We start from the raw sequence: 22,345 nt of genomic DNA on the forward strand, positions 1-22,345 counted from the left end.
GAGGCTGTCTGCGAACCGCGATCCTCATGAGGTCTCAGCCTCGCGAATGCTGGGATTATAAGCGTGCGCCACCACGCCTGGCCGGCGCGGCTGGCTTTGAACCTGCGTGATCCTCCTGTCTCTGCCTCCCAAGCACGGGGATTACAAGCGTGCGCCACCACACCCGGCCTTATTTTTTATTTGGAAACAGTGTCTCCCTAGGTTGCTGAGACTCACTAAATTGTTGAAGCTAGTCTTGAACCTTCAGTCTCTCCTATCTCAACCTTTCCCAAGTACTGGGGTTACAGGCATGTGCTACCACACCCAGCTTAACTCACTCATTTAACAAAATATTTAATGAACAGCTACTATGTGCCAGGCACTGTTTGAGGCTCACAGCGAATGCAATAGATAACACACAAATGTGTCTCACGGGGCTTCCCGTCTCGTAAGGGAAGACACACCACAAGCTTCACAGAACTATTCCACGCGGTATAGATGATGAGAGATAAGACCAGAGGACAGCAGGGCAGGGCTGGGGTGAGCTCCTGGTGGAGCACAGGCCGAGCATGCACAAGGCTTTGGGTTCCATCCCCAGCACCAAAGCAATAACAAAAGACCACCCAAAACCAGTAGAGAGAGTGCTTACTGCTATCTTTTTGTGTGTGTTTGTGGTACTGGGAATTGAACCCAGAGGCATTCTACCTCTGAGCTAGAGTCTCACTAGGTTGCTGAGGGCCTTGCTAGAGTGCTAAGGTTGTCCTTGAACCTGGGCTCCTCCTGTCTCAGCCTTCCAAGTATGTGCCACCACGCCTGCTTCTGCTGTCGTGTGTGTGTGTGTGTGTGTGTGTGTGTGTGTGTGTACATGCACATGTTATACTGAGGATTGAACCCAGGAGCATTCTACCACTGAGCTATACCACTAGCCCTCTTAATATTTTTATTTTGTTGTTGTTTATTGGCAATACTGGGGATTGAATCCAGGAACATTCTACCTCTGAGTTACACTCCAGCCCTAATATTTATTTCCTTATTTTATTTTATATTTTTTATTGTGGTACTAGGGGTGGAACCCAGGGGCTTTCCTACCTCCAGGCTATATCCCCAGACCTATTTTTTTAAATTTATTTGGCAACAGGGCCTCACTAAGTTGCTAAGAGCCTCACTAAGTAGCTGAGGCTGCCTTTAAATCTGTGTGATCCTCCTGTCTCAGCCTACCAAGCGCTGGGATTACAAGCGTGCACCACCACACCTGGCTTGCTTGCTTATTTATTTATTTATTTATTTATTGCAGTACTGGAGATGGAACCCAGAGGCATTCTACTTCTGAGCTACACCCCCAGCTCTATTTTTTCTTTCTTCCTTCCTTTCTTTCTTTCTTTCTTTCTTTCTTTCTTTCTTTCTTTCTTTCTTTCTCTCTCCTTCCTTCCTTCCTTCCTTTCTTTCTTTCTTTCTTTCTTTCTTTCTTTCTTTCTTTCTTTCTTTCTTTCTTTCTTTCTTTCTTTCCGGGTCTGGGGATGGAACCCAGGGGCATTCGACCTCTGAGCTACACCCCCTGTCCTATTTTTTATTTTTTATTTTGAAACCGGGTCTCACTGAATTGCAGAGGGCCTCACTAGCTGAAGCTGTCTGCGAACTGCGATCCTCTGGTCTCAGCCTCCCGAATGCTGGGATTATGAGCGTGCGCCACCACGCCCAGCTTATTCTTTATTTTTTTAAACAGGATCTCACTGATTTGCAAAGGGCCTCAAAAGTAGTAGCTGAGGCTGTCTGAGAACTATAATCCTCCAGCCTCCTAAACGCTGGGATTACAAGTGTGTGCCACCAGGTCCAGTTTATTTTTTATCTTATTTGTTTATTATTTATTTATTTATTTATTTATTTATTTATTTTTGGTGGTACTAGGGGTGGAACCCAGGGGCTTTTCTACCTCTGGGCTATACTCCCAGAAACAGGGTTTCACTGAGTTGCTGAGAGCCTTACTCAGTAGCTGAGGCTGGCTTAAAACCTGTGTGATCCTCCTGTCTCAGCCTCCCAAGCGCTGGAATTACAAGAGTGTGCCACTAAGACTGGCTGTCTAGGAGTTTTCTACCTCCAGGCTATACTCCCACACCTACTTTTTTTGTGGGGGTACTGGTGTTGGAACCCAGGAACATTCTATCTCTGAGCTACACCCCAGCCCAATTTTTTACTTTTTTTTTTTTTTTTTTTTTTTTTTGGTGGTACTGGGGATGGAATCCAGGGGCCTTCTACCTCCGGGCTACACTCTCAGACCTATTTTATATTTTATTTGGAAACAGCGTCTCTCTCTTAAACCAGCTAAGGCTGCTTTTGAACCTGCGTGAGCCTCCTGTCTCAGCCTCCCAAGCGCGGGGATTACAAGCACGCGCCACCACGCCCGCTTTACTCTTTATTTTGAAATAGGGTCTCACTGAGTTACAGAGGGCTTCACTAAGTAGCTGAGGCTGGCCGCGAATCGAGATCTGTCTCAGCCTCCCAAATGCTGGGATTACAAACGTGTGCCACCACACCCGGCTGGATCCAGACCTATTTTATATTTTATTTGGAAACAGGGTCTCACTAAGTTGTTGAGAGCATCATTAAGTAGCCTGGCTTATTTTTTACTTTGAAGCAGGGCCTCACTAAGTAGTTAGGCTGGCCTCAAACTTGTGATCCTCTCTGTCTTGGCCTCCCAAGTATTGGGACTACAAGTAAGCACCACCACACCCAGTTCCATAAGAATGTATTTTATTGATAGTAGGACCACAGGTAAGTAGCTAAATTAGCACAAGGTTTGATGGTTAGAAAGTGTTTACTAAATATTAAAGTTACTGTAGCTTTTTTGTTTTGTTTTGCTTTTGGTACTAGGGATTAAACCCAGGGACATTTTACCTTCTAGCTATACCCTCAGCCCATTTTGTTTTTTATTTGAAAACAGGGTCTTGCTAGGTTGCTGAGAGTCTTGCTAAATTGTTAAGGTTATCAGGCCGGGCGTGGTGGCACACGCTTGTAATCCCAGCATTCGGGAGGCTGAGACAGGAGGATCGCGGTTCGCGGACAACCTCAGCTACTTAGTGAGGCCCTCTGCAACTCAGTGAGACCCGGTTTCAAAATAAAGAATAAAAAATAGGGCAGGGGGTGTAGCTCAGAGGTAGAATGCCCCTGGGTTCCACTCCCAGACCCGCAAAAAAAAAAAAAAAAAAAAAAAAAAAAAATTGTTAAGGTTATCAAACCTGCAATCTTCCTAACCAGGCGTGGTGGTGAACACTTGTAATCCCAGTACTTGGGAGGCTGAAACAGGAGAATCTGGGTTCACAGCCAGCCTCAGCTGAGTGAGGCCTTCTGCAACTTAGTGAGACCCTGTTTCAAAATAAAGAATAAGAAAATCGGGCTGGGTGGTAGAATGTCCCTGGGTTAAATCCCCTGTACCGCAAACACAGAACCACCCCCCCCCACATCAGAAAAAAAAAACAACAAACCAGAAATACCACTGCAATCTTTCTGTCTCAGCTTCCCAAGTACTGGGATTATAGGTGTGTACCACTGCACTGGCCTTGAACCCAAGGGCTTTCCAGTCCAGCTCCAAGGTACACCAGCAGATTGATTTATTGATTTATTGATTTGTTTATTTATTTTTCAGGATTGGGGATCAAACCCAGGGGTATTCTACCTCTGAGCTATACTCCAAGTCCTATTTTTTTATTCTTTATTTTTGAAACAAGATCTCACTAAGTTTCAGAGGACCTCACTGAGTAGCTGAGGCTGGCTTCAAACCTGCCTAATTCTCCTGTCTCAGCTGCCCAAGTACTGGGATTACAAACTTGTACCACCACGCCCAACTTTTTTTTTTTTTTTTTTGAAAAAGGGTCTCACTAGGTTAAAGAGAATCTCATTACTTGCTGAGGCTATCTTCAACCTGCAATCCTCCTATCTCAACCACCCAAATACTGGGATTATAAATATGCTCCACCACACCCACCTCCATTTCCTCCTTTTTTTTTTTTTTTTTTTTTTTAGTCTTGGGGATTGAACTCAGGGGCATTGTACCTCTGAGCTACATCCCCAGCCCTATTTTTAATTCTTCTTTTCTTTTTCTTTTTTCTTTTTTTCAGTATCAAGGATGAAACTCAGTGGTAGAAACCTCTGAGCTATATCCCCAGCCCTATTTTTTTTTTTTTTCAGGTCTGGGGATGGAACCCAGGGGCATTCAACCTCCAAGCTACACCCCCTGACATATTTTTTATTCTTTATTTTATTTATTTATTTATTTATTTATTTATTTATTTATTTATTTATTTTTGGTGGTACTGGGGTTCCTGGAAGCCCTTCTACCTCCGGGCTACACTCCCAGACCTATTTTTACATTTTTATTTGGAAACAGGGTCTCCTAAGCCAGCACGTGCGGCTGGCTTCGAACCTGCATGATCCTCCTGTCTCTGCTTCCCAAGCGCGGGGATTACAAGCGTGCGCCACCACGCCCGGCTATTTTATTTTATTTTATCTTGTGGTACTGGGGTTCCTGGAAGCCCTTCTACCTCCGGGCTACACTCCCAGACCTATTTTTATATTTTTATTTGGAAACAGGATCTCTTAAGCCAGCATTGCTGGCTTCGAACCAGCGCGATCCTCCTGCCTCCACCTCCCAAGCGCAGGGATTACAAGCATGCGCTACCACGCCTGGCTTATTCTTTATTTTGAAACAGGGTCTAAGTTGCGGAGGGCCTCACTAAGTAGCTGAGGCTGTCCACAAACCATAATCCTCCAGTCTTGGCCTCCCAAATGCTGGGATTACAAGCGTGTGCTACCACGCCCGGCTCCCAGCCCTATTTTTTATTCTTCATTTTCAAACAGGGTCTCACTGAGTTGCAAGGAATCTCACTAAGTATCTGAGGCTGTCCGCAAACTGTGATCCTCCTATCTTCTGATCCTCCCGTCTCAGCTTCCCAAATGCTTAGATTCCAAGTGTGTGCCACCACGCCCAGCTTTAATTCTTCTTTTTGAAACAGGGCCTCACTAAATTGCAGGGGGCCTCACTAACTAGCTGAGGCTGGCCAGGAACCGGTGATCCTCCAGTCTCAGCCTCCCAAAGTAATGGATTACAAGCATGTTCTGCCACTCCCGGCTCATTTCCTCCTTTCTAAAGACTCTTCATTCTGGGAAGGGTGGAGCATGCCTGTAATCTCAGTACTTGGGAGGCTGTGATTGGAGGAATACAGGTTTGAGGACAGCCAGAGCAACGTAGTGAGGCTCTTATCAACCTAGTGAGACCCTGTGTCCAAATAAAAAATAAAATAGGGCTGGGGGTATAGCACTGAGATAGAGCACCCAGTCACACACACACACACACACACACACACACACACACACACACACACACAGGCTGGGCTGAGGGTGTAGCTGGGAGGCTGAATCCCCCTAGGTTCAATCCCCAGTACCAAAACAAACAAATAAATGAAAGACTGATTTCTGCCACTTTTTTTGGCGGGGGTGGTACTGGGTGGTGGGGTTTTCTACCTCTGGGCTATACTCCCAGACCTATTTTATACTTTATTTGGAAACAGGGTCTCACTAAGTTGCTGAGAGCTTCACTAAGGAGCTGAGGCTGGCTTTGTTTTTTCGGTTTTTTTTGGTGGTACTGGGGTTCCTGGAAGCCCTTCTACCTCCGGGCAACACTCCCAGACCTATTTTTTAAATATTTTTTTTATTTGGAAACAGGGTCTCTTAAACCAGAGAGGCTGGCTCAGAACCAGCTGGATCCTCCTGTTTCCGCCTCCTAAGTGCGGGGATTACAAACGAGCGCCACACCACGCCCGGCCTAAACTGGCTTTGAATCTGTGTGATCCTCCTGTCTCAGCCTCCCAAGCGCTGGGGTTACAAGCGTGCACCACCACGCCCAGCTCTGCCACTTTCTTACAGTGCTTCTGTGCAGAGTAGGCATTCAAAATATCAGTACAGCCGGGCGTGGTGGAGCAAGCTTGTAATCCCTGTGCTTGGGAGGCTGAGACAGGAGGGTCGCGCAGGTTCAAAACCAGCCTCAGCTACCATTCAGTGAGTGAGGCTCTCAGCAACCTAGTGAGACCCAGTTTCCAAATAAAATATAAAATAGGTCTGGGAGTATAGCCCAGAGGTAGAAAAGCCCCTGGGTTCCACCCCCAGTACCACACACACACACAATATATATATATATATATATATATATATATATATATATATATATATCAGTACACCTTGGGCATGGTGGTAAAATGGTGAAATGGGGGTTTCTTGAGAGAAAACCCGGCCTACGGTGAACCCGCAGACCTCAGGAAGGGGAGTAAAAGGTTTATTGGAAGCAGCAGGGAATGGGGGGAGGATGGCTGAACACCCCAAAAGGGGCTGGAACTCTGGGTCCAGCAGCTGCCTTCAGGACAATACTTGAGAGTAGCCCAAGCCGAATTGCCTTCAGGTGCAGGCTGCTTTCTTCCAGAGTCCGCGCGATCTGCCAGAAGGGAATAGAGAAAAGTGGCCGAACACCCCAAAGGGGCGGTCGGAACTCTGGGGTCCAGTAGCTGCCTTCAGGGTCACTACCCGAGTGTCGCCCGAGCCAAGTGCCCGTCAGTTGCAAACTACTTTCTCCCAGAGTCCACGCGATCTGCCAGACGAAGTACAGGTCACCCCTAGGGGCCTGGCCAGCCTTGATGTCCAGCAGAGGCCTTCAGGTCACTACTCGAGAGTTGCCCGAGCCATGTGCCCTCAGATGCACTCTGCCTTCTCTCAGGGCCAACAAGACCTGTGAGAGAGAGAATAGCTCCCCAAAAGGGGAGGGAGTCAAGAGAGGGAAAGTCCCCAATTTGTCAGCTGGTCAGGCATGGCCTGACCGCTTGCAAGTCTGCTTTTGGTTAGGGTGACTTTTGGGAATTCTAGGAAGCAGCTCTCAGGATTTGCATAGGGTATTTGCAAGTCCTTTGAAGGGTCTCATCTCCTTTCATTCAGTAGGAGTGTCCACTTGCTCTGTGCTGGCTCCTGGGTTTGTTGATTAGTAAACAGATGGCTTTGTGAAGTTCTGGCCTTCTTATCTCTGAGTCTTTGTAATTTCAGGTATTTGTCGCCCCTCAGGAAACTCAGGAAATTAACTTTTTTTCTACCGAGGCCTTTTCCCTATCTGCCTATTTCCCTTCTATCTCCTCAGTGGTGCAAACCTATAATCCCAGTATTTGGGAGGCTGAGACAGGAGGATCACAGCCTCAGCACTGTTGTGAGACTCCCAGCAACCTAGTAAGACTGTTTCAAAACAAAAACAACGAAAAAAAAAAAAAAAAGGACTGGAGGTACAGCTTGGAGGTAGAACGCCCCAGGCTCAATCCCCATACTACACACAAAACATAAACAAAAACAAAATATCTGTAAAATGGTGGGATGTGGTGGTACACGCCTGCAATCCCAGCTACTTGAGAAGTTGAGGCGTAAGTATCTCAGTGTTGAAGCCAGCTGGGACAATGTGACAAGAACTTGTCTCAAAATAAAATAGCAAGAAGGCTGGGGATGTAGCTGAATAGCTGAAACGCTTTTTTAACATTGGAAGTCCTAAATTTGTAATCCCAGTACTTGAGAGGCTGAGACTGGTGCATGGGGTTTGGAGGCCAGCCTAGAAACTTAGTGAGGCCCTCCACAGCTTAATGAGACCCGGTTTCTTTTGTAAACAAACGATAAAATTGGGCTGGGAGTATAGCTCAGAGGTAGAATGTCCCTGGGTTTAATCCCCAGTATCAACCTTCTCAAAACCAAAAAAAAAAAAAAAAAAAAACAAATATAAAAGTACTAATGGGCCGGAGTTGAAGTTCAGTGATAGAAGGCTTGCCTTGCACGCTTAAGACCCTGAGTTTCACCCCCATCCTGCCCAAAACAACCTGTATAAGTGAACGTTGAATGGAATGATAAACTGCCCCGTGGTGGGAACTGACAAAGGCCTGAGAGTCTGAGAATCTGTGAGTCTGTGAGAGGGGTCGAGCCTCCACCAGAGCTGCAGCAAGGAGCAACTATGCGGGGGGCCTTGAGAAACCAAGTTTACTTTCCCTTTCTCGTCTTATTTCTCCCTCCTCCAATGTCTTAATCCAGGTTCAACCTAGGCATTAGCCGAGTGGCCTTGTGCAAGTCATTTTTCCTCTGCAGCCCTCGGTCTACTCTCCAAAAATTAGAAGGTTGGCCTCCGACCCCAAAGCGCGCTTCCCACCGGCCTCCCCCGGGACTGATGGTACGGTCCCGGGCGTCCCCCCGCCGCGGGCCGTGGTACAGGCCCAGGGGCCCTGGGCGGCCTCCCGGGCTGCCCGTGCCCCCAGCCGAGTTCCGGGCCGGCTCCGCGCGAGCTGATTGGCTGGAGCGGTGCCCGGGCTGCGCGGCCATAGGTGAGCCGGGGAGGGGCGGGCGGGGCGGCTGGAGGACGCCCCGCCCCCTGGTTGGACGCTGCGCGGAGCCGCGGGCGGGAGGGCGGACGGACCGACTGACGGGAGGGACGGGAGGCAGCAAGATGGCGCAGACTCAGGGCACCAGGAGGAAAGTCTGTTACTACTACGACGGTGAGCACCGTCCTGGCGCCGGGGGCGGGGCGGGGCCGGCCCGGCCGGGCGAAGCGGGCCGAGGAGGTCTGAGCGGGGAGGCTGGGCGTTGGGAAGGGCAGAGGGAGGAGGCTGAGAGAGGGAGGGCGAGGCGGAGGGGGGAGGCTGGGAGAAGGAGGTCGAGGCTTGGGGGCGGCTGAGAGGGAGGTCGAAGCTGAGGGGGGAGGCTGAGAGAGGGAGGTCGAGGCTGAGGGGGGAGGCCGAGAGAGGGAGGTCGAGGCTGAGGGGGGAGGCCGAGAGAGGGAGGTCGAGGCTGAGGGGGAAGGCTGAGAGGGAGGTCGAGGCTGAGGGGGGAGGCTGGAGGGAGGTCGAGGCTGAGGGGAGAGGCTGAGGCTGACAGGGGTCGTGTGCGGGTAGCCCGAGGTAATCCTGGAGGGGAGATGCAAAAGGCGTCTGAAGTAGGGAGTGTTTGAGCGGGACTCCTGGAGGGGAGGCTGAGGCTGAGGGGCAGGCGGAGTCCGATGGATTGATGGATTGCAAGGATCGGTCTTCCCGCTGGGAACACCAGGGACCCTCACTGTCCCATGCCTTCCTCTTCTTTTTTTGGTGCGAGCCCTGCTGGACTGTCCACCCGCCTCTCCACCCCCAGGCTCTGAGCAGGGCCTGCAGTTGCTGCTGGGAAGTGGGGCCCCCAGGTTGGAAAAAGAGGTGTAAACTTTTTTTTGTGTGTGGTACTGAGAATTGAACCCAGAGGCATACTACCTTAGAGCTACACCCCCCAGCCCGATTTTATTTCATATTTGGGAACAGGGTCTCGCTAGGTTGATGATAGTCTCGCTCCTTGCTGAGGCTATCCTCGAACCTGCTATCCTGTTCCAGCCTCCCAAGTACAGGAGTTACAGGCATTAGCCACCACACTCTGCTGAGGCGCAACTTTTTTCTTTTTTTTCCATGCTGGGGATTGGTCCAGGAGCATTCTACCTCCGAGCTACACCCCCATTTCCCCCACCTTTTTTTTTTGAAACAGGGTCTCACTAAGTTGCAGAGGGCCTCACTAAGTAGCTAAGGCTGGCTGGGAACTTTCGACCTCCTGTCCCACCTCCCAAGTACTGGGATTATAAGATGTGCCACCTTGCCCCACTGAGGTGCAACTTTTTTTTTTTTTTTTTGATGGTACTAGGGGTGGAACCCAGAGGCTTTCTACCTCCAGGCTATACTCCCAGACCTATTTTATACTTCATTTGGAAACAGGGTCTCACTAAGTTGCTCAGAGCCTAAGTAGCTGAGTCTGGCTTCGAACCTGTGTGATCCTCCTGTCTCAGCCTCCCAAGCGCGGGGATTACAAGCGTGCGCCACCACGCCTGGCGAGGTGCAACTTTTTAAAACAGACTTTTCATTCAGCACAGTTCTGTGGGGCAGCTTACTGTGTTCTAGGCAGCCTTGAGGGGCGGGGGCTCATCCAAGCACACCTCTCATATCAGCTCACAGTGTGAAGGGGGAAAGGGAGCTTGCTGGCCAGGGCCAGGAGCACTGGGTGCTGGGGTGGTGCGGGGAGCTCAGTGTGAGAGTGCAGAGGAGAAAGAACCTGCCCCAGCCTGAGGGGTCAGGGAAAGAAGTGTCGCCTCACTGAGGACCTGAAGAACAGGAGTTATTAGCCAGGCGCAAGGAAGGCAAGGTAACTTCAAGCTTACAGGCAACACCTTTGAAAACCAGTAGGTATTTGTACAGACTTGCGAGTCTTGATTGGGGGCCTCGTGAAGAAGGTGGGGAACAGGACAGAGGAAAGGGCTGCAAGTGTCGAGGCTGGAGAAGCAGAGACCAGATTATGAAGGGCTTGGCCTGCTATCTCAAAACAGCAGGGCTTTATTCTGAGGACACTTGTGAGTCATTGAAGTTGTATACAGGTTAGTGCCATCATCAGCTCAGAAATATCACTCTGGACAGAAACTAATGTTGGTAGGGATCTACCTCTGAGCTTATATTTTATTCTTTTTTTTTTTTGCGGTACTGGGGTTCCTGGAAGCCTTTCTATCTCTGAGCTACACTCCCAGACCTATTTTTTTTTTTTTTTTTTTTTGGAAACAGGGTCTCTTAAGCCAGTGAGGCTGGCTCTGAAACCAGCGTGATCCTCCTGTCTCCGCCTCCCAAGCCGGGATTACAAGCATGCGCCACCACGCCCAGGCCCAGCTTATTTTTTTATTTTTGAAACAGGGCCTCCCTAAGTAGCTGAGGCTGGCCACAACAAACCTGTGGTTCTCCTGTCTCAGCCTCCCAAGTACTGTGATTACAAGACTATGCCAACAGGCCCGACTTATTTATTTATTTATTTTTGTGGTGCTGGGGATTGAACCCAGGGGCATTCCAGCTCTGAGCTATACCTCCAGCCCGAGTTTTTATTCTTTATTTTGAAACAGTCTCACTAAGTAGCATAGGCTGGCCACGAACCCAGATCCTTCTGTCTCAGTTTCCCAAGTACTGGGATTACAAGCATGTGTTACCATACCTGGCTCTGACTTATTTATTTATTTTTAGTCATGGGGATGGAACCCAGGAGCATTCTACCTTCGAGCTTCACTACCTGCCCTATTTTTTATTATTATTATTTTTAAACAGGGTCTCCTAAGCTAGCGCACGCAGCTGGCTTCTAACCTGCGCGATCCTCTTGTCTCTGCTTTCCAAGCGCAGGGATTACAAGCGTGCACCACCACGCCCAGCCCTATTTTTTATTCTTTATTTTGAAGCAACATCTCACCGAGTTGCAAAGGGCCTCACTAAGTACATGAGGCTGTCTTTGAATCACGATCCTCCTGTCTCATCGTCCTAAAGCCTGGGATTACAAGCATGTGCCACCATGCCTAGCTCTGCTTATTTATTTATTTATTTATTTTCTTTCTGCATTACTTGTAATGGAACCCAGGGCATTCTACTTCCAAGCTACACCCCCAGCCCTACTTTTTTACTTTCTTTCTTTTTTTTTTTTTTTTTTTTTGGTGGTACCCAGGAGGGGCTTTCTACCTCTGGGCTATACTCCCAGACCTATTTTATATTTTGTTTGGAAACAGGGTCTCACTAAGTTGCTGAGAGCCTCCCTAAGTAGCTGAGGTTGGCTTTGAACCTGCGCGATCCTCCTGTCTCAGCCTCCCAAGTGCGGGGATTTATAAGCGTGGGTGCGCCACCACTACCGGCTCCCCAGCCCTACTTTTATTTATTTTGAGGCAGGGTCTCACTGAGTCGCAAAGGGCCTCACTAAATAGCTGAGGCTCCCCTTGAACAGCAGTCCTCCTGTTTCAGCCTCCCAAAAGCGGGGATTACAAGCATGTACTACCACACTTGGCTTCAGTTCTGCTTATTTTTAATTTTAAAATTTGATTTATTTAGCCGGGCGTGGTGGTGCACGCTTGTAATCCCCGCTTTTGGGAGGCAGAGACAGGAGGATCGCGTGTGCTGGCTTAGGAGACCCTGTTTCCAAATAAAAAGTATAAAAAATAGGTCTGGGAGTGTAGCCCAGAGGTAGAAGGGTTTCCAGGAACCCCAGTACCACCAAGAAAAAAAAAATTCTGTGCATTGGGTTTGACCCAGCAGCATTCTACCTTTGAGCTATACCCCCCAACCCAGTTTTTTTTTTTTTTTTTTTTTTTTTTTTTGAGACAGTGTTTTACTAAATTGCAGAAGGCCAACTAGTTGTGGTGGAGCGCCCCTGTAATCCCAGTACTCACTAATTGTGGAGGACCTCACTATGTAACTGAGGCTGGCCATGAACCCTGTGATCCTCCTGTCCTAGCCTCCAAAGTACCAGGATTACAGGTATGCGCTACCACGCCCGGCTTATTCTTTATTTTGAAACTGGGTCTCACTAAGTTGCAGAGGGCCTCACTAACCTGTGATCCTCCCGTCTCAGCCTCCCAAGTTTTAGGATTACAAGCATGCACCACCATGTCTGGCACTTCTTTATTTTGAAACTGGCTGTGAGCCTCCAGTTCTCCTGTCTCAAGCTCCTGAGTACTGGGATTACAAGCAAGTACTACCACACCCTGCTTTTTATTTCTTTGTGTGTGTGTGTGTGTGTGTGTGTGTGTGTGTGTGTGTGTGTGTTACTGGGGGTGGAACTCAGGGGCTCTTCTACCTCTGGTCTATACTCCCAGACCTATTTTATATTTTATTTGGAAACAGGGTCTCACTAAGTTGCTGAGAGCCTCACTAAGTGTATCTGAGGCTGGCTTCGAACCTGTGCGATCCTCCTGTCTCAGCCTCCCAAGCGCTAGGATTACAAGCGTGCGTCACCACACCCGGCTCTGCTTTTTATTTCTGAAAAGGAACTATACGTGGTGGTGTACTACAGTCATCCTAGTTACTCAAGAGACAGAGCAGGAGGATTGCAAGTTAGAGGACAGCCTGAGAAATTAGCAAGCCCTGTTAAAAAGGTTGAGGAGAACCAGGTGTAATCCCAGGACTTGGGAGGTGAGATAGGAAGATTGAGGGTTCAAGACCCGCCTCAACAATTTAGCAAGACCCTGTTTTCCAAAAAATAAAATTGAGCCGGGCGTGGTGGCGCATGCTTGTAATCCCCATGCTTCGGAGGCGGAGACAGGAGGATCGCGCAGGTTCAAAGCCAGACGTGCCGGCTTAAGAGACCCTGTTTCCAAATAAAAAATATATATAAAAAATAGGTCTGGGAGTGTAGCCCGGAGGTAGAAGGGCTTCCAGGAACCCCAGTACCACCAAAAAAAAAAAAAAAAAATTGGTTAATGAGGCCCTCTGTAACTTAATGAGACCTTTTCAAAATAAAGAATAAAGCCGGGCGTGGTGGCCCACGCGTGTAATCCCCGCACTTGGGAGGCAGAGACAGGAGGATTGCACTTGGGAGGCAGAGACAGGAGGATCGCGCAGGTTTGAAGCCAGCCGCGCGCGCTGGCTTAGGAGACCCTGTTTCCAAAATGAAAATGTAAAAATAGGTCTGGGAGTGTAGCCCAGAGGTAGAAGGGCTTCCAGGAACCCCAGTACCACAAAAAAAATAAATAAATAAAAAAATAGGGCTGGGAGTGTAGCTCGGAGGTAGAATGCCCGTGGGTTCAATCTTCAGCCCCACTAAATACATACATACATACATACATACATACATACATACATAAAATTGGGCTGAGGGTGTGTTCAGAGGTAAAAGGCATCTGGGTTCAATTCTCAGTACCACAAAAAAATAAATGAAAGAATTGAAGCTGGGCGTGGTGATGCATACTTGTAGTCCAGCATTTAGGAGGATCCCGGTTCCCAGACAGCCTCAGCTACTTAGTGAGACCCTGTTTCAAAATAAAGAATAAAAAATAGGGCTGGGGGTGTGGCTCTGAGGTAGAATGCCCCTTGGTTCCATCCCCAAGTACCACACACACACACCAAAAAAAAAGAAAGAAAGAAAGAAAGAAAGGGCTGGAAAGCCAGGTGTGGTGGCGCAAGCTTATAATCTCAATACTTGGGAGGCTGGACAGGAGGATCATGGTTTGTGGATAGCCTCAGCTACTTAGTGAGGCCCTCAACAACTTAACCCCTGTTTCAAAATAAAGTTTAAAAAATAAGCCTGGGAGCCGGGTGTGGTGGCGCACGCTTGTAATCTCCGCACTTGGGAGGCTGCAACGGGGATCACACAGGTTTGAAGCCAGCCTCAGCTACTTAGTGAGGCGCTCAACAACTTAGTGAGACCCTGTTTCCAAATAAAATATAAAATAGGTCTGGGATTATAGCCCGGAGGTAGAAAGCCTCTGGGTTCCACCCCAGTACCACCAAAAAAAAAAAAAAAAAAGCCTGGGGGGTATAGCTTGGAGGTAGAATGCCCCTGGGTTCAATCTCCCAGCACCACAAAAAAAAGAAGGAAGGAAGGGAGGAAGGAAGGAAGGAAGGAAGGAAGGAAGGAAGGAAGGAAGGAAGGAAAAAAAAAAAAAGGACTTGGGAACTTAGCGTGGTGGTGCATTTCTGCAATCCCAGTACTTGGGAGGCTGAGGCAGGAGGATCACAGGTTTGAAGATAGCCTCAGTAATTTAGTGAGGCCTTAGCAACTTAGTGAGACCTTGTTTCAAAGTAAAATAAAATAGGGCTAAGGGTATATCTCAGAGGTGGAATGCCCCTGAGTTCAATCCACAGGACAAAAAAAGAGCTGGGCTGGGGCTGGGGATGTGGTTCAGTAGTAGAGCATTTGCCTAGCATACGTGAGGCCCTGGGTGTCATCCCAGCACCATACAGACAAACAACCCTATTCAGATGTTTAGAGGACATCCATCCAGAGGCACCCAGTAAGCATTTGACTGCTTGGGTTTACCATTTGTTTTTTTTATTTTGTTTTGTTATGTATTTATTTTTTGTTACTATGGATTTAATCCAGGGACATTCTGCTTCTGAGCTACACTGCCAGACCTCTTTTATTTTGAAACAGGGTTTTGCTAAATTGCCGAGGCTGTCCTCAAACCTGCAGTCCTGTCACAGCCTCTCAAGTACTGGATTTATAGGAATAGGCCACCACACCTGGCTTCCAGGCTGTGATTCTAATGATTTGGACTGAGGGAAAGTCTCATAGTCCTTATGATGTGTAATCCTGTCATAATGCTTTTCACTGTGTATTGAAATTGGCCATTAGGCTGGTCACATTTCTTGCAGTAAGTAACTCCTTGAGGAAAGGGATCATGCCTTATTTACTTCTAAGCCCCCAGACCCCAAACAGTGCCTAGTTCATAGTAGGCTCTCAATAAGAATTTGTTTAAATGTTAAAGAATACAGAGGTAGGGGGGTGGTGAATTGGCTCAGACTACCCTCCCTCCGTGCCATTTTGGCATGGGGCTGTAACTATTTTCTGTATTTCTATTTTCTGTATTTCTATCTTTTTAATAAACTTTAAATCCTCAAAAAAAAAAAAAAAAGGAATACAGAGGTAGTGGCCAGAGAAGTAAGTGAGCTAGAAAGTGTTGAGTTACTTAAGACAGGGAGGGAGGGAGTGGGTAAGTGTCGGTGGGGGTTGGACAGAAGCTAGGTTGCAGTAAATTCAGGAATGAATGGATAGGTGACACAGGGACTTCAGGTTGAAAACTTTTTTTTTTTTTTTTGCGGGTCTGGGGATGGAAACCCAGGGGCATTTGACCTCCGAGCTACACCCCTGCCCTATTTTTTTTATTCTTTATTTTGAAACAGGGTCTCACTAAGCTGCAGAGTGCCTCACTAAGTAGCTGAGGCTGTCCGCAAACCACGATCCTCCAGTCTTAGCCTCCGGAATGCTGGGATTACAAGTGCATGTGCCACCACGCCTGGCTTTTTTTTTTTTTTTTTTTTTTTTTTTTTTTTTTTTTGGTGGTACTTGGGTTCCTGGAAGCCCTTCTGCCTTTGGGCTACACTCCCAGACCTATTTTATTTTATTTTATTTTGGTGGTACTGGGGGTGGAACCCAGAGGCTTTCTACCTCTGGGCTATTCTCCCAGACCTTTTTTTATATTTTATTTGGAAACAGGGTCTCACTAAGTTGCTGAGAGCCTCACTAAGTAGCTGAGGCTGGCTTCGAACCCGTGTGATCCTCCTGTCTCAGCCTCCCAAGCGCAGGGATTACAAGCGTGCGCCACCACGTCCGGCCCTGCTCTTTATTTTTTTTTTTTTTTATGGTAATGAGTCCCAAAACCAGGACATGCCAGGCATGGTGGCACACACTTGTAGTCCTAGCATTTGGGAGGCTGAGACAGGAGGATCATGATTCAAGGACAGCCTCAGCTACTACTTTCTATCTATCTCTGAGTTAACACCACTAGCCTTATTTCTTTATTTTTTGGAAACAGAGTCTTGTTAAGTTGCAGAGGGGCTCACGAAGTTGCTGAAACTGGCTTTGGTTCTCCTATCCTCTTGTCTCAGCCTTCAAAGTACTGGGATTACAGGTAAATGCTACCATGCCCAGTGCTTGAAACTTTTAAAAAAGAATCTGTGAGGAAGAGAAAGGGCTACTAATAGAGGGGAGAGGTAGTGACTAAGAGTTGAGCATATTCAAATTATTATGGAAAATAGCTAGAAGAGGGAGAAGTTGAAGATGCAGGAAAGGTATTCGTGGTGATGGAGGGTCCAGCAGAGACTAGGTGAGATAGAAACCAGAACCTAGGTAGAGGCCGAGTGTGGTGGCGTGTGCCGTAATCCCAGTACTTGGGAGGCTGAGACAGGAGGATAGCAGGTTGGGGAGTCGGCCTTAGCAACTGAGTGAGCCTCTCAGCAACTTAGACCATGTTTCCAAGTTTTTAAAAAAGGGTTGAGGATGTAGCCTGGAGGTAAGGTAGAAATCCCTGGGTTCCACCCCAGCACCACACACATACACCAAAAACAAACAAAAACAGGTAGACTCTTAACAGAATTTCCTTTGTGGTGAGGTGAAAGTGCAAGGAAAAGTTTCAGATGTCGGTAAGTTTCAGGGAGGAAGATGGGGGGAAAGTTGAAGGAGTTGTCAAGATGAAGTAAAAGTCTGGTGTGGCGGTGTACGCCTGTAATCTTAATACATGAGAGACTGAGAGAGGAGAATGGCAGGTTTGAGGATAGCCTTAGCAACTTAAGGAGGCCCTCTGCAACTCAGTGAGACCCAGTGTCAAAATAAATAAAAAAAACTAGGGCAGGGGGTGTAGCTCGGAGGTCGAATGCCCCTGGGTTCCATCCCAGACCCGCAAAAAAAAAAAAAAAAAAAAAATAGGACTGGGGGTGTAGCTTGGATGTAGAATACCCCTGGGTTCCATCTTCAGTATAACAAGAAAATAAAACAAATTAATAAAAAGGGCTGAGAGTGTAGCTCAGAGGTAGAATGCCTCTGCGTTCAATCCCCAGTATTGCAGAAAGAAGCAAAAAGATGAAATAAGACAGGATTTGTTTTTATGAGAGTGGGGAGGGCAGGTGCTGGTGTTGGAATCTTTTTGTTGTTGTTTTTATGGTACTGGGGATGGAACCCAGGGGCATTCTACCTCCGTAGCTACATCCCCAGCCTTATTTTTCATTCTTTATTTTTTATTTTATTTTATTAATTAATTAAATTTTTTTTTTGCAGTACCGGGGATGGAACCCAGGGGCATTCACCTCCAAACTACACCCCCAGCCCTATTTTTTATTATTTATTTTGAAACGGTCTCACTGAGTGACGAAGGACCTCACTAAGTAGTAGCTGAGGCTGTCTGTGAACTGCAGTCCTCCTGTCTCAGCCTCCCAAATGCTGAGATTACAAGCCTGTGAGCCACCACGCCCGGCTTGACCCTCAGCCTTTTAGTGAAACCCTGTTTCAAAAATAAAAAGGGAAGCCGGGCGTGGTGGCGCACGCTTGTAATCCCAGCATTTGGGAGGCTGAGACTGGAGGATCGCGGTTTGCGGACAGCCTCAGCTACTTAGTGAGACCCTCTGCAAGTCAGTGAGACCCTGTTTCAAAATAAAGAATATAAAATTGGGCAGGGGGAGTAGCTCGGAGGTCAAAAGCCTCTGGGTTCCACCCCCAGTACCACCAAAACAAAAAAAGAAAAGCCCTGTGTGGTGGTGCGTGCTTGTGATCCCAGCATTTGGGAGGCTGAGACAGGATTGCGGTTCACAGACAGCCTCAGCTACTTAGTGAGGCCCTCTGGAATTCAGTGAGACCCTGTTTCAAAATAAAGAATAAAAGCCGGGCATGGTGGCACACGCTTGTAATGACCTGCGCTTGGGAGGCTGAGACAGGAGGATCGCGCAGGTTCGAAGCCAGCCTCAGCTGGCTTAAGAGACCCTGTTTCCAAATAAAAATATGAAAATAGGTCTGGGAGTGTAGCCTGGAGGTTGAAGGCCCCTGGGTTCCATCTCTAGTACCACCAAAAAAAAAAAAAAAAAAAAAAAATTAAAAAAACCCCAAAAGTGAGTCGAGCATGTTGGTGCACTTTCATAATCCCAGCATTTGGGAGGAAGAGACAGGAAGCTCTGTGTTCTTGGCCAGTCTCAGGTACTTAGGTCCTTTGCAACTCAAGTGAAACTGTTTCAAAATATAGAATAAAAAATAGCCGGGCGTGGTGGCGCATGCTTGTAATCCCAGCATTCGAAAGGCTGGACCGGAGGATCACAGTTCGCGGACAGCCTCAGCTACTTAGTGAGACCCTGTTTCAAATTAAAACAAAGAAAAAATAGGGCAGGGAAGCTGGATGTGGTGGCGCACGCTTGTAATCCCCACACTTGGGAGGCTGAGACAGGAGGATTGCACAGGTTCGAAGCCAGCCTCAGCTGGTTTAAGAGACCCTGTTTCCAAATAAAATATAAAATAGGTCTGGGAGTATAGCCCGGAGTTAGAAGGCCCCTGGGTTCCATCCCCAGTATCACCAAAAAAAAAAAAAAAAAAAAAAAAAAAAGGCAGGGGGTGTAGCTCAGAGGTTGGATGTCCCTGGGTTCTATACCCAGAACTGGGGGAAAAAAAAAATGCGGGCATGGTGGTACATGCCTGTAATCCCAACATTTGGGAGGCTGAGACAGGAGGATCTGGGTTCTCGAACAGCCTCAGCTACTTAAGTGAGGCCCTTTGCCTCACTTAAGATTTGTGAGAATCTGTTTCTAAATAAAGAATTAAAAATAGGGCTTGGGGTGTAGCTCGGAGGTAGAATGCCCCTGGGTTCGTTCCATCCACAGTACTGTAAAAAAATAAATAAAAAGGAACCAGGTATGGTGGCGCAAGTTTGAATCCCAGTACTTGGAAGGCTGAGATAGGAGGTTTGTGACTAGTTTCAGCAATTTAGTGAGGCCCTTTGCAACTCAGTGAGACCCTGTTTCAAAATAAAGAATAGAAATAGAGCTGGAGGTGTAGCTCAGAGGTAGAATGCCCCTGGGTTCCATCCCCAGTAGCGTTAAATAAATAAATAAGCAAGCAAATAGATAGGGCTAAAGGTGTAGCTTGGAGGTAGAATGCTTCTGGGTTCAATCCCTAGTAGCACAAAATAAAAATTACAGTGTCTGTGAGCCCCACCCTCAGTTATTCTAATAACCTCCTTGATAAGCTATCTTAGTTCCCCAGGTTTGAGCCTTGGCTCCATCAGGCTTGATAGGCAAAGGAGTTACTAGGGATGATGGCCTGTGCCTCTTTCACTGGGTGTGAAAAGTCATCGCGGAGGCCCTCTACACAGAGATCTTTAGGTATGTAGTTCACTCAATTTTGAAACATCAATTCGTGGAACTTTCTTTTTTTTTTTTTTTTTTTTTTTTGGTGGTACTGGGGTTCCTGGAAGCCCTTCTACCTCCGGGCTACACTCTCAGACCTACTTTTTACATTTTCATTTTGGAAACAGGGTCTCCTAAACCAGCGCGCGCGGCTGGCTTCGAACCTGCGCGATCCTCCTGTCTCTGCCTCCCAAGCGCGGGGATTACAAGCGTGCGCCACCACGCCCGGCTAATTCGTGGAACTTTCTATCAAGTAAACCCACAGAGACCTCTAGATTAAATGCAAACTGGTGTGGATATTTGGAAAACCCAGTGATGCATACTGAATTTTGAGTCAGAAGAGTTAACTCTTAAGATTATTCATTGTCTAAGTGTTCTTCTTGGGCAGGTACATAATTTCTTTGAGTCTCAATTCTTATTTTTTGGGGTACTGGGGATGGAATCCAGGGGCATTCTACCTCCGAGCTACACCCATAGCCATATTTTTTTTTAATTTTAATTTTAATTTTTTAGTTGGTGCATTGTAGTCATATATCAATCACATTGGAGTACAAGACTTGAGAGTATATACAAGCACACATCATCCAATTAGCCCTTATCCAGCCCCCATCCCATTCCCTCCCCCTCCCTCGATTTTTAAAGAGGCTCCGTCCTCCCCTATTCCATACCCTCTGATTGGTCACCTTAGTTGCTTCACTATGGGGCCCTTTCTATGGCTCGACCTCTTCCTGTTGCCCCTTTCCTCCTAGTTATTGCTGATTAGGGGAAGCATCTAATTTATATTTTCTGCGATATTTCTCTGTGCATGCTGCGTTGCAAGTACTGATCCCACTCATGACGGCCCCAGTAGTGGCCTGGCTACCTGACTGATCCACACCTCGCTGGCTCAAGCAGCGGCCTTGCCTAATGGGAGGCCCCGATTCTGGTCTCGCTGGCCCTGACACCAGCCTAACCCCTCAGCTGGCTTCGATCCCGACCTCGGAGGCCCCAGTAGTGGCCTTGCCTCACAGCAGGCTCCGATGCCGGCCATTGGCCCCAGCAGCAGCCTAACCCCTTGGCAGGCTCCGATCCCAGCCTTGGAGGCCCCAGTAGTGGCCTTGTCTCCTGTCAGGCTCCGATGCCGGCCTCAGAGGCCCCAGCACCAGCCTTGCCTCATGGTGAGCTCCATATTTTTTATTCTTTATTTTGAAACAGTCTCACTGAGTTGCAAAGGGCCTCACTATGTAGCTGAGGCTGTCCGGGAACTGCAGTCCTCCTGTCTCCGCCTCCCAAATGCTGGGATTACAAGTGTGGACCACCATGCCCAGAATTGCTAGCCCTTTTTATTTTTACTTTTTGTAGTACTAGGTATTGAACCTAGGGACACTGTACCTCTGAGCTATACACCTCTAGCACTTTTTTTTGTGTGGTGCTTGGGGATGGAACCCAGGGTCATTCTAACTCTGAGCTACACCCCCAGCCCTATTTTTTATTTTTTATTTTTTTATTTTTTGCAGGCCTGGGGATGGATCCCAGAGGCATTTGACCTCTGAGCTACACCCCCTGCCCAATTTTTTATTCTTTATTTTGAAACAGGGTTTCACTGAGTTGTGGAGTGCCTCACTAAGTAGCTTGACCCTCCAGTTTCAGCCTCCCAAATGCAGGGATTACAAGCATGTGCCACCATGCCCGGCTTTTATTCTGTATTTTGAAACAGGGTCTCACTGAATTGCAAAGGGCCTCACTGAGTAGTACCTGAGGCTGTCTGAAAACCACGATCCTCTTGTCTCAGCCTCCCAAATGCTGGGATTACAAGCGTGTGCCACCATGACTGGCCCACTTTTTAATTTTGAAATGGTCTTGCTAAGTTGCTGAGACTGGCCTTGAATTGTGTGTGTGTGTGTGTGTGTGTGTGTGTGTGTGTGTGTGTGTGTGTGTGTTACTGGGGATGGAACCCAGGGACATTCTACTTCTGGCTACACTCCCTAGCGCTATCTTTCTTCCTTCCTTCCTTCCTTTCTTTCTTTTGCGGGTCTGGGGATGGAACCCAGGGGCATTTGACCTCCAAGCTACACCCCCTGCCCTATTTTTTATTCTTTATTTTGAAACCGAGTTTTACTGAGTTGCAGAGGGCCTTACTAAGTAGCTGAGGCTGTCCGCAAAACGTGATCCTCCAGGTCTCAGCCTCCTGAATGCTGATTACAAGCACGCGCCACCACTCCCGGCTTGTCTTTTTTTTTTTTTTTTTTTTTAATTTTTTGAATCAGGGTCTCATAAGCCAGGCATGGTGGTGCACGCTTGTAATCCCTGCGCTTGGGAGGCTGAGACAGGAGGATCACACAGGTTCAAAGCCAGCCTCAGCTACTTAGTGAGGCTTTCAGCAACTTAGACTCTGTTTCCAAATAAGATATAAATAGGTCTGGGAGTATAGCTCAGAGGTAGAAAGCCTCTGGGTTCCACCCCTAGTACCACCAAAAAAAAAAAAAAGACTAAAAAATAGGGTTGGGAGTGTAGCTTGGAGGTAGGATGCCCCTGGGTTCCATTCCCAGTATCAAAAAAAAAATAATAATAATAAGCCAGGCATCACGTGCACGCTTATAATCCCAGCAATTGGGAGGCTGATAAAGGAGGATTGCAGCTGGGTGTGGTGGCTCATGCTTGTAATCCCCGCGCTTGGGAGGCAGAGACAGGAAAATCGCGCAGGTTCGAAG

General features: G+C 47.7%; 1 protein-coding gene across 1 annotated transcript in view; it reads left to right on the forward strand.

Annotated features, from left to right (window-relative positions):
* Positions 1-8,482: 8,482 nt before the first annotated feature.
* HDAC1 (histone deacetylase 1) overlaps positions 8,483-22,345 on the forward strand; it is a gene marked incomplete at both ends in the record, with an annotated part of 41,469 nt that continues 27,606 nt past the window's right edge. Inside the window, one exon of the mRNA XM_080692062.1 lies at positions 8,483-8,531. Coding sequence (XP_080548188.1) covers positions 8,483-8,531 — 49 coding nt within the window. The remainder of the gene's footprint in view (positions 8,532-22,345) is intronic.

The sequence above is a fragment of the Muscardinus avellanarius genome (genome assembly GCF_963383645.1).
Source record: "Muscardinus avellanarius genome assembly, chromosome: 3".
In the NCBI taxonomy this organism is placed as follows: Eukaryota; Metazoa; Chordata; class Mammalia; order Rodentia; family Gliridae; genus Muscardinus; species Muscardinus avellanarius.